Genomic DNA, 12,067 nt, shown 5'->3' with positions numbered 1-12,067 from the left:
CGTATGGAGTCAGCTATTACAAGGAGGCATAGCTTTAAATTAAGTGGGGGGGTAGGTATAGGACAGATGTTAGCGAGTCGTGAGTTCATGGAATGCCCTGCCAGTAGCAGTGGTGGACTCTCCCTCATTATGGGCATTTAAGCGGGCATTGGATAGGCATATGGAGGATAGTGGGCTAGTGTAGGTTAGGTGGGCTTGGATCGGCGCAACATCGAGGGCCGAAGGGCCTGTACTGCGCTGTATTGTTCTATGTTCTATGTTCTAAGCTTTTTTTCCCCAGAGTGAAGGATTCACTAATGAGAGGTCATGCTTCCAAGGTGAGAGGTGGAAAGTTTAAGGGGGATATACGCAGCAAGTACTTCACACAGAGGGTGGTGGGTGTTTGGAACGCGTTGCCGGCAGAGGTGGTAGAGGCAGGCACGGGAAATGCATTTAAGATGCGTTTGGACAGATGCATGAGTAGGTGGGGAGCAGAGGGATACAGATGCTTAGGAATTGACCGACCGGTTTAGACAGTGCATTTGGATCAGCTCAGGCTTGGAGGGCTGAAGGGCCTGTTCCTGGGCTGTAAATTTTCTTTGTTCTTTATTCCATATTTTCTAAGTAGACCCAGAGTGCTGTTAGGGAGCGAGTTCCAGGATTTTGTCCCAGACATACAGAAGGAGTGGTGATATATTTCCAAGTCAGAATAGAGAGTTGTTTGGAGGGGAACTTGCAGGTGGTAGTGTTTCTGTGTATCCCCCATGTAATCCTGGAGCACAAGTCTTTAGTATTGTTGCTGAAATGAAAAAACTTTGCAGTATTTGATAATTGTTTGGATATTCTAATCAGAGTAAAATTTTGACAATTGTCACTGGTCCCAAACTTGATCTTTGGTCATAAGATGGGTAAGGGGTGTTCAAGTGCTCAATGAGCCATGATCATATTGTATGGTGAGGCACACTCGGTGGGCTGAATGGCCCACATCTTGTCCTGCAAGGTGTAGCAAATTGTGAGGATGACACAGTTGACAGGCTATAGATTGGACTAGGCAGTCAGTGAGCAGGATAACATTTTGATAGAAATTTGACGTGATGCGTTTTGTTAGAAGAGCTGGGAAGCAAAATATATGTAACAGCAGAGTTTCGAAGAGTATACAGGGACAGAGTAACTCTGATTTCATCAGCAGAAGTAGACGGTGACAGAGCATGTTGAGATTTGTTGCAAATCATCAAGTAAATCAAGTTGTCAGGTATGAAAGGACACAACTATGCTGAACCCTAAAAATGCTGTGGTTTGGTTACAGTTAGGATATTGCATTCAGTTCTGGTCAGAGCACTTTCGTAAGGATGTAAGGATTCTTGAGAGATTGCAGCAGTGATGAACTGAATGGTTCCAGGAAACAAAGATTATAGATCTAAGGTTTAGTTTGGTGAGGCTGTGTGGCTTTCCTTGGAGGAAAGGAGGTTGAGAGAAGATTTGTTGTGTATAAAAAGATGTACAAAATGGTGACAGGTTTACATAAAGTGGACAAAAGAAAATTGTTCTCAGCTGATGATACAGGTACTAAACTACGTCAATTCAAGTTTTTGGGAAACCGATACCTTAGGTATATGAGGGTGACATGCACATTAGTGATCTGGAACTTGTTACCTATATGTGTGGTGGAAGCAGAGGCGATGAATGATTTCAGAAAGTAATTACCTTGTCACTTTAGCAAGGGTTCTGTGCCAAATAGAAAACCTGGAAAAGTTAAGAAAATTTCTGAAATGGGTCCAAAGTCTTTGAAAAGTAATCGAAGTTTATAAAGATGAGATGGAACTTCTCTAAGCAAACTTCCAATCACCTTCCATGTTTTTCTGACTGATGACCTCAATTCCATAACAGCTTTCTTTGCTTTTGTCTGGAATCCAGTACAGATAATCAGACTGGTAGCACTTTTCATGGAATGCAACCCATCGACAAATGGGTTAGCCACATGAGAAATTGAAGTCACTGGACAATTTGCAATAATTTAGGGTTACAAATGTAAATTTACAAATACCAGAGTACATGATATATTTGAATGAAAAGAAAGGTTATTATCTATTTCACTTGGGTAATGGAACAAGTTTATGTAATTCTGTATTGCTGAAAGTGTAGGAGTTTTGTTGAGGGAAAGTGACTTGTGGGACTATGGGGTAAGAGCTGGAGAATGAGACTGACTGTTTTAGTGATTCATCATGGAATTGATGAGCGAATTGACTACCTCCTGTGCCATAGTGTCTCTGACTCTCTGATCAGGGACAACATTGAAGGAACCAGATTGAATATCTGTAAAGAGGGCTATTATGCGGTAGTGGTTATGTCCTTACCTTTGGGCTAGAAGGCCTTGGTTCAGGTCCCACCTGTTCGAAGTATGATATAACATGTCTGAGGTAGTTGATTTTAAAAATAGCAAAACTGTAGTACAGAGCAGACTTAAAATCTGGCAGTTCAGGTTGAATTTTCATCTGGAATAGCTTTTCATTTTAAATTTTCTCTTAGATTTAAATATATTGCTTGTAATGATGGATTTATTAAATTTTTGCAATCATGATTACGGAAAGCTTTTAATCTGAGCCACAGCTATCTCACATTTGCTATTAAGGTCTTTAAAATATGAACCAACATTGATTGTTAGTTTAGCACAAGGAATTCTTAAGTTTTCCATTTTAACAAAGATTTAACCAGGTTTAAAGTAGGTTGATGTTTTGTCTCAGTTTGTCGAAGATACATTTCTGATGCATGGTGCAGTTTTAGTGACTGTTTTAAATAAATGAAGAATTGTAAAATTGTTGATTTAGTGTCAGTGAAGTTATGGAGCCTCTTTTAGGTAAAAGCGTCATTTATAAAATCCAGATTGCATTTATCTAGGGTTGATGATTCTTTCACAAGAATATTTATCTAAGATTTTTAAATTTATCTCAGAAATTTTGGTTACCTGAATATAATAAACAAATTATTTAGCAATTTTTGTAACTGGTGATTAAACAGTGACTGATTATCTTCCCAACAGACACTTCAAGAGTTCACTAAATTTCATTAAAGTGTGCTGTATTTTAATCACTGATGCTGAGCAGAACTGCCACAAAGCTAGTGCTTCGATTTGTGACTGTAAAATGACCATTTATAATCTCTTCTGGTGAATTACAGTGTCTTAATCAAATGGAGCTAATTGGAGTTGGCATTAAATTATCTTGGCTCCAATTGCTGCAGCCTGAAACTGAATTACATTACATTATGCTTTGTCCTTTAACTTGCAATCAGCCTAGCAGCTGTGTCCAGTTCAGTTATATGAAGCATGTCTTTTTTTGCCTGAAGCCACCGATACTGTCTCTTATGTTGGTTGATTTAATCCCTGGTTTTCCTAATTATTAAGTGACTTTTCAAAAAAAGTCAAGTTTTGTAATGATAGCAATGTGACCTTACAAATGTTGCACCACAGATTTTGTGTTATTGCGATAATCAAAAAGTTGTTTTTTTTCGTGATTTTTTAAAAGAAAAATCAGTCTTCAGAGTTTGAAAGGATAGAATTGTCGATTAACTCTAGAGGTATTTTCTCTAGGGGCAATCTTGTACCATCTTATGACTTGTTCTTCCTTTTGTAATATGACGCTTGTCATTTTTTTGTCATTATGTCATTTCTTTTGATTTCTTCGCTCATAAACAGTGAAATTAGATGGTTCCATTATACTGTTTATGTCTATTTGATGTCCTAAAAAGTACTGAACAGCCTGAGCACTCCTGTAGAAAGCATCATCAAGCAATTGGGGAGTGCTTTTATTAATCCCTTGCACCCAAAAGCTAAATTATTATGTAATTTGTTTCATACACAACAATCTTTTTGTACTTGGGTCATGTGACTTGTGGCAAGATCAGCATTAATTAGATTCTAATTGACAGTTGTGAAAGTTATAGTGAGAAGCTTTGCTGAACTCCTGAACACTTTGTGGTGTATATGGTGGAAGAGAGAAGGATTCCAGGATTTTATTCTAGTGACAGTCAAGTGACAACTTTGTTTTACTCTGAGGGGAAGTATAATGTGGCGATTTGTTCTTCTAATTCTTAGACATTGCTGGTTTGGAAGGCGGTGTTAAAATTATGTTCACGTGTTATTGCACTGAATACTACAGATGATATGCACTGTTGCCTTTGTGCATGTGATGGATAGAATGAAAATTCGAGGTGGTGGATTGGGTGCTAATCCAGTAGTCTGCATTTTCTGAAGTCGTGTTGAGGTTCTCAACATTTTGTTGGCCTTCACACATCCAGATAGTGTATCACACTCTTGACTCATGGCTCGTGGACAATTAATAGGTATTGGGAATCAGGAGATAAGTTACTTTGCACAGAATTTTCCACCTCTGTCCTTTCTTGCAGCGACAGTATTTATGTGAATGCTTTAACTCAGTTTCTGGTCAGTGATGATCATTGTTGGTGAGGAATTTAGTTGCAATTGCATATCTTATGTCATCATAGTACTGTAAGGGCCATTGCCTATCCTTTTCCATTCCATTTTGAAATGTTTTGTATTCTGGAACATGTATTTCCCAGCCTTGGCTACCTTTGTAACTACAGTGACAAGAACAGTTGTATAGAAATATCTATCAGAAATAAACATCTAAGGCAAATAAGAATGAAGAAATTAAGGTACCTAATGTTAACAAGGAAAAGGTGCTGGAGAAATCAGAGATCAACATTCAATAAATTCTCACGACTCGATGGCCTACATCCCAGAGATGTAAAGAGAGCTAGCTGGAAAAATAAAGGGTGTGGTGGCTAAGATTTTCCATGACTCTCTCTTCTGGAATGGTTTCAGCAGATTGCAAAGTAAACAAATGTAACACCACTATTCAAGAAAGTAGGGTGAGAGAAATTGAACTATAGGTCAATTCGGTGACATTAGTCATCAGGAAAGTGCTGGAATCTGTTATTTAGGAAATGATAAAATGTATTTGAAAATTGTAGTCCAGTGAGCCTGACGTCGGTGGGGGGAAAGTTGTTGGAGGGAAACCTGAGGGGCAGGATGTACATGTATTTGGAAAGGCAGGACTGATTAAGGGTAGTGAACATGGCTTTGTGCGTGGGAAATCATGTCTCATAAACTTGATTGAGTTTTTTGAGGAAGTAACAAAGAGGATTGATGAAGGCAGAGCGGTAGATGTGATCTATATGGACTTCAGTAAGGCGTTCGAGAAAGTTCCCCATTGAAGACTGGTTAGCAAGGTTAGATCTCACGGAATACAGGGAGAACTAGCCATTTGGACACAGAACTGGCTCCAAGGTAAAAGACAGAGGATGGTGGTGGTGGAGGGTTGTTTTTCAAACTGGAGGCTTGTGACCAGTGGAATGCCACAAGGATCAGTGCTGGGTCCTCTACTTATTGTCATTTATATAAATAATTTGGATGCGAGCATAAGAGGTATAGTTAGTAAGTTTGCAGATGACACCAAAATTGGAGGTTTAATGGACAGCGAATAAGGTTACCTCCGATTACAACAGGATCTTGACCATATGGGCCAATGGGCTAAGAAGTGGCAGATGGAGTTTAATTCAGATAAATGCGAGGTACTGCATTTTGGGAAAACAAATCTTAGCAGGACTTATACACTTAATAGTAAGGTCCTAGGGAGTGCTGCTGAACCCAGAGATCTTGGAGTGCAGGTTCATAGCTCCTTGAAAGTGGAGTCACAGGTAGATAGAATAGTGAAGAAGACGTTTGGTATGCTTTCTTTTATTGGTCAGAGTATTGAGTACAGGAGTTAGAAAGTCATGTTGCGGCTGTCCAGGACTTGGTTAGGCCACTGTTGGAATATTGTGTGCAATCCTGGTCTCCTTCCTATGTTGTGAAACTTGAAATGGTTCACAAAAGATTTACAAGGATGTTGCCAGGGTTGGAGGATTTGAGCTATAGGGAGCGGCTGAATAGGCTGGGGCTGTTTTCCCTGGAGCATCGGAGGCTGAGGGGTGACGTTACAGAAGTTTACAAAATTATGAGGGGCATGGATAAGATAAATAGATAAAATCTTTTCCCTGGGGTTGGGGAGTCCAGAACTAGAGGGCATAGATATAAAAGAGACCTAAGAGGCAACTTTTTCATGCAGTGGGTGGTACATGTATGAATGAGCTGCCAGAGGACGTGGTGGAGGCTGGTACAATTGCAACATTTAAGAGGCATTTGGATGGGGTATATGAATAGGAAGGGTTTGGAGGGATATGGGCCGGGTGCTGGCATGTGGGACTAGATTGGGTTGGGATATCTGGTCGGTATGGACGGGTTGGACCGAAGGGTCTGTTTCCATGCTGTGCATCTCTATGACTCTGTGTTAGAGTAAGCCAACATTGAATTTATGATGGGAAATCCTGTTTAGAATCCCTACAGTGTGGGTCAAGGCCATTCAGCCTATCCAGTCCATTCTGCCCTCCGAAGAGCATCTCACCTCCCTACCCTATACCTGTAACCCTGCATTTACCATGGCTAATCCACCTAGACTGTATATCCTTGGACACAAATGAGCAATTTAGCATGGCCAGTCCACCTAACCCGCACATCCTTGAACTGTGGGAAGAAACCAGAGCATCTAGAGGCAACCATCTTAAACATGGGGAGACTGTGCAAATTCCACACAGACAGTTACCCAAGGGTGGAATCGAATCTGGGTCCATGGCACTGTGAGGCAGCCATGCTAATCAGTGAGCCACTGTGCTGCAGTGACAAATTTATTGCCAGTCTTCTGATCCTGTAGGTAGTCGGAAAGATAAACAGGGTCCAGTTGATGTCATATACATGTATTTCCAAAAAGCATTTACTAAGGTGACACACACACAAAAAAAATGATACAAAATGGAGGGCTCCTGGAGATGCAGGTGATGCATTAGCATAGATAGAGGATTTATTAATGGACAAAGCGGAGAGTAAGGAGAAATGGGACACTGTCTTTTCCAGCAATGTGACAAAGACAGTATCATAAGAAGCAGTGCTCAACTATCTGCAGTCTGTTCATTAATGACTTGAATGTAGAGTCAAGAGAAAAACATATCCAGATTTTTTTTAATGTAAACTGAGATGAGAATACAAGTTGTGAAGAGAACAAAAAGTGACTGCAGAAAGATATTGACAAGTTAAGCTCCTTTGTTTCTATATCTTATTTAAATGAGTAGGCAAAAAGATTGTAGATGGAATATTCTCAGAGGTGAGAACTTTTACTTGTAAGAATAGAAAAGCAAAATTTTAAGACAAGGCAGAAACTTGTAAAATTTGATGTACAGAGAAACATTAGTCTCCTTATACAAGAGACACCAAAATATAGCATGTCGTACAGTAAGCACCGAAGAAAGCAAATGATGTTTTGCCCTTTATTAGAGGGTGATTAGAGTACAAGAATAATAAGTCTTGTCACATTGTGTGAGGCTTTGATGAGGCTACATGGAAACTGTAGGTACTTTTATTCAATTGCCTCTAATTTAACTATATAGATTGGTCTCTGGGGTGAGGGTTGTCTCATAACAAATAAGGAGGAGAAAGTGAGGTCTGCAGACGCTGGAGATCAAAGCTGAAACTTTATTGCTGGAACAGCACAGCAGGTCAGGCAGCATCTTCTGTTCCCTAGATGCTGCCTGACCTGCTGTGCTGTTCCAGCAATAAAGTTTCAGCTCATAACAAATAAGGACAGGAGTAAGCTATTCAGCCTCTTAAGCCTGCTCCACCACTGAATAAGATCATGGATGATCTGACATTTCTCACATCCACGTTACTGCCCTTTCCCCATAACCCTTAATCCCCCTACTGATCAAAAATCTATCTCACCCTTCATCACAGCTGCCTGTGGTAAGGAATTGTAAAGTCACTCAACCCTCTGAGAGAAGATGTTCCTCCTCATCTCAGTCTTAAATTGATGCCCTCTTATGGAAGATGGCCTGGACAGCAAAGTAGTATAACAAGATCTTGATCAGATGGGCCGATGGGCCAAGGAGTGGCAGATGGTGTTCAATTTAGATAAATGTGAGGTGCTGCATTTTGGAAATGCAATTACACTATTAATGGTAAGGTCCCCAGGAATGTTGCTGAACAAATGACCTTGGAGTGCAGGTGCATTGTTCCTTGAAAGTGGAGTCGCAGATCGATAGGATAGTGAAGGCGGCGTTTGGTATGCTTTCCTTTATTGGTCAGAGCATTGAGTTTCCGAGTTGGAAGGTCATGTTGCAGCTGTATAGGACATTGGTTTGGCTAATTTTGGAATGTTGTGTGCGATTCTAGTCTCTCTCCTACAGGAAGGATGTTGTGAAACCTGAAATGGTTCAGAAAAGATGTACAAAGATGTTGCCATGGTTGGAGGTTTGGGGCATAGAGAGAGGCTGAATAGGCAGGGGCTATTTTCCCTGGAGCGTTGGAGGCTGAGGGGTGACCAGATAGAGGTTTATAAAATCATGAGGGTGTGGGATAGGATAAATAGACAAGGTCTTTTCGCTGGGATGGGGGAATTCAGAACTAGAGGACATAGGTTTAGAGGGGAAAGATTTTAAAGGGACTGAAGGGAATCTGAACCTTTTCATGCAGACTGGGGTGCGTATGTGGAATGAGCTGCCAGAAAGGTATTCAGGAAGTGGTGGAGACTGTTCCAATTACAACATTTAAACAGCATCTGAATGGGTATACGAATACGAATACGAATGGTTTAGAGGGAGGTGTGTCAATTGCTGGTAAATGGGACGAGATTAGTTTGGGATATCTGGTTGGCATGGACTGGTTGCACTGAAGGGTCTATTTCCATGCTGTGCATCTCTATGACTCTGTGACTATGCCTTCTGACCCTGGACTCCCATGAGAGAAGCATTGACTCAGCATTTACCCTGTAGAGCCCCATAAATATCACATATGTTTCAATGAGATCACCTCTCGTTCTTTTTAATTCCAGTGAGTAGAGTCCCAACCTATTTATGGGGCTTTGGTTGTGAAGGAGTTAAAATTTGTGTTGTGGTAGAGTTTATCAGTATAGGAAGCAGTAAGTTCATAAAAAGGCATTGAATTTCCTGAAAGTTGCAAATGGAATTTTTGTTGCTTTCTCGAGGGCTCCGCTTTGAGAATTGCATCCTGTGCGCCTGATATTTTTCCAGCCTGTCTTATCACTACTTTTCTGTTTTCTCCCAATAGTATTCCAGGACTTTATATGGGCTTCTAATGCAGTTCCTGGATGCAAGCTTCAATGGGTGTCACTGTTTTCGCCAAATTCATATTCTTCTAAATTACCTATCTTGTTGCAATATATTCTTGCCCACAATGAAAGTTGTTTGATAATTGAGAGCTTATTTTTGATTGTAAGTTATAAAGCAATTGGACATGTGCACTTCTAAGTAACAGGAGAATGCTTTAAAATCTGTTCATTTAGTTAATATGGATGTTCAAGGGGTAAGATCTTTTTGTACAATTGTACTGAACGTTGGTATATTTGTTCTAATGTACTGAAGCATTTTACTCAGTTAAATCTCTTAACTATTTTCCATTCTCAAACTGTACTCTTTTGTTTTAATCATTGTAACTGGAAATGTGAAATATTGTGTGCCCAATTTGCAGTGATGTCTGAATGTCAGCTGTGTGTGTGTGTTGAGGATAGACAAATATTTTCAGAATGATTGATTTAATTCTTTCATGATTCTACATTATTTTGTGCCTCAAATCATACAGTGTAGCATTTTTTATGTTGTGTATTACTGGACCTATTTGAATATTGAACAGTTCCACTTGTTTGATCAAATAGAGAGGGATTTGTTGAGGCAAGTGGGAATAGAGTAGTTCTTATGGGAGAGCCGATACAGCTGCAATGGGGTGGAATATGCGAAGAATGAATTTGTCGTTCAATGGGAACTATTTTGAAAAGGCAGGAGATTAACATTATCACTATCTCACCATGTTACATGATTTATGACATTAACAAAATGTGGTGCAAATATTTGAAAAGGTCAACGGATGGCTACAGGGAAACAGTGATCCACTTTGTAGAAGAAAAAAAATTGCTAAATAAAAATTTTTATTCATTTTAAAAGGAAGAATTCTGCCCAAGGGGTAGTGATCCTTGCTGTAGACCAACTTGCATACTGAAAATGCAGTGCACTTCCTTTTGAAAGCAGCTGAACTCTCAATTGAATTGATCAAGGGAAGGCATGCGTAATCCTCATGACTGGCAGTTAGAATGAAAAAAAAATTAGGATATCCCAGGGCCTTTTAATTTCTGATTCTTTTTAATTTACTTGAGTTTGGACAGGTGCAAGTTAACAATGTACAGTTGGTTTTGATATAATGCGATAGGCCTGTTCTCATGCGATATCAAGTTGTAAGAAAATTCTGCAATAGGTGCGCCATGTAAACTAATGGGGCCAGAATTGCGTTATAGCCAATACAGGTAAGGAAAATTCGCGTTCTACAAATAATAATCTAAATTCTTCAATTGCATTAAAGCTAATTCGTGTTGAAGAAACATGTGTTATAACAGAGCCGATTGTACCGTAGAAGCTTCAGAATTTAACTTAAAATAATTTTTTAAATAAAAGTCTCTCTCTCCTTTCTCCACTGACCAGAAGCTATATTGAAAGGAAACATTGTTGCAGTTATATCAGCAACCCAAATTCCCCTCTAGCGGGCTCAACACTGGGAATGAGATCAATGAAATTATCTTGATATTACAAGGGTTCCTGACTTGTAGCCCTGAAGTCTGCTCTTACTCAGTGAAAGTACACTGAATTAAATTAACAAAATTCATTTATGTAATATGTTTATGACCATAACACGCTCATTGCATTTGTCAGCTTTGTTTTAAATTTCACTTGCAACCCTTTCTCTCTGTAGATTGCCTTTTCTCAGCACAGCAACTTTATGGACCTTGTGCAGTTCTTTGTCACTTTTTTCAGGTGAGTCAAAATATATATCATTTCTGAATTATAAAATCCACAGTCCAGTGGAACTCATGTAATTCAAAATGTGAACAGTTGCAATATTTCATTATTGAAGTAATATTTGTCTTTTAAAGAGCACTGTGTAAGTTCAACTGATTGCTTTGGGATCGCCAAGCAAACATAAGCATATCATGAGCTTATGTAAATCACAGTGTTCTATTTCAAAACAATTTCAAATTGATAATCCTAATATCATATTCTATACTAATGTATTATGTCAACATTTCACATCATATTAGTTTCTGTAAGTGCATTCTAACTTGCATGTGCCGATTCTCAGTGCTTTCTGTGCTCAGTGCCAACAAGAACAAAATCTTTGAATTATTATATTTCAGAGTAGATTGATTTAAACTTTGGCTGATGGGTTGCAGTCACCCTGCAAGACACAAGAGTCATACTTGTAAAGCTCAAGCATGGTATTCTTTTTGTGTTATGATGTTTCTTCTTTCCCTCCATTTTGCTTTTGCAACTGCAGTCTTGCTCATTGAAATCCAACATATGTTATCTTCAAATTCAGATGTACACAAGTTGGACAGCCAGCAATGCCCAAGTCACACAAATGAATAAAAATAAAGCTGGTAGGAACTGGTGAGGCCTCTTCTGGAGTGTTGAATCCAGTTCTAGTCATACCGTTAGAGGAATGATATTACTAAGCTGGAAAGGGTTCCGTATGTTGCTGAGAATGTAAGGTTTGAGTTATAAGGAGAGGCTGGACAAGCTGGGACTTTTTTCACTGGAGAGTAGAAAATTGAGGGGTGACCTTATAGAGACTTATAAAATCACGAGGGTTATAGATAAGATGAATGGCAGGTGTCTTTCCCCTGGGTTGGGGGACTTTAAGATTAAGGGACATGAGGTGAGAGGAGAAATATTTAGAGAGTTGGGGGCAGTTTTCTTTTACACACAGAGTGATTCGTATGTGGAGAAAGTGAGGACTGCAGATGCTGGGGATCAGAGTTTAAAAATGTGTTGCTGGAAAAGCGCAGCAAGTCCGGCAGCATCAAAGGAGAAGGAGAATCGACGTTTCGGGCATAAGCCCTTCTTCAGGAATGAGGAGGGTGTGCCAAGCAGGCTAAGATAAAAGGTAGGGAGGAGGGACTTGGGGGAGGGGCATTGGGAA

The 12,067-nt window shown here is 39.6% G+C and overlaps 1 protein-coding gene across 1 annotated transcript in view; it reads left to right on the top strand.

Annotated features, from left to right (window-relative positions):
• The window catches only part of atrn (attractin), a 397,885-nt gene that overhangs the window by 231,748 nt on the left and 154,070 nt on the right, over positions 1-12,067 (top strand). Inside the window, exon 26 of the mRNA XM_043706341.1 lies at positions 10,841-10,902. Within this exon, the coding sequence (XP_043562276.1) occupies positions 10,841-10,902 (62 nt within the window). The remainder of the gene's footprint in view (positions 1-10,840; positions 10,903-12,067) is intronic.

This window comes from Chiloscyllium plagiosum, chromosome 1 (assembly GCF_004010195.1).
Source record: "Chiloscyllium plagiosum isolate BGI_BamShark_2017 chromosome 1, ASM401019v2, whole genome shotgun sequence".
NCBI lineage: Eukaryota > Metazoa > Chordata > Chondrichthyes > Orectolobiformes > Hemiscylliidae > Chiloscyllium > Chiloscyllium plagiosum.
The sequence above is the reverse complement of the archived record's forward strand: the minus strand, read 5'-3'. Positions and strand labels throughout refer to the sequence as shown.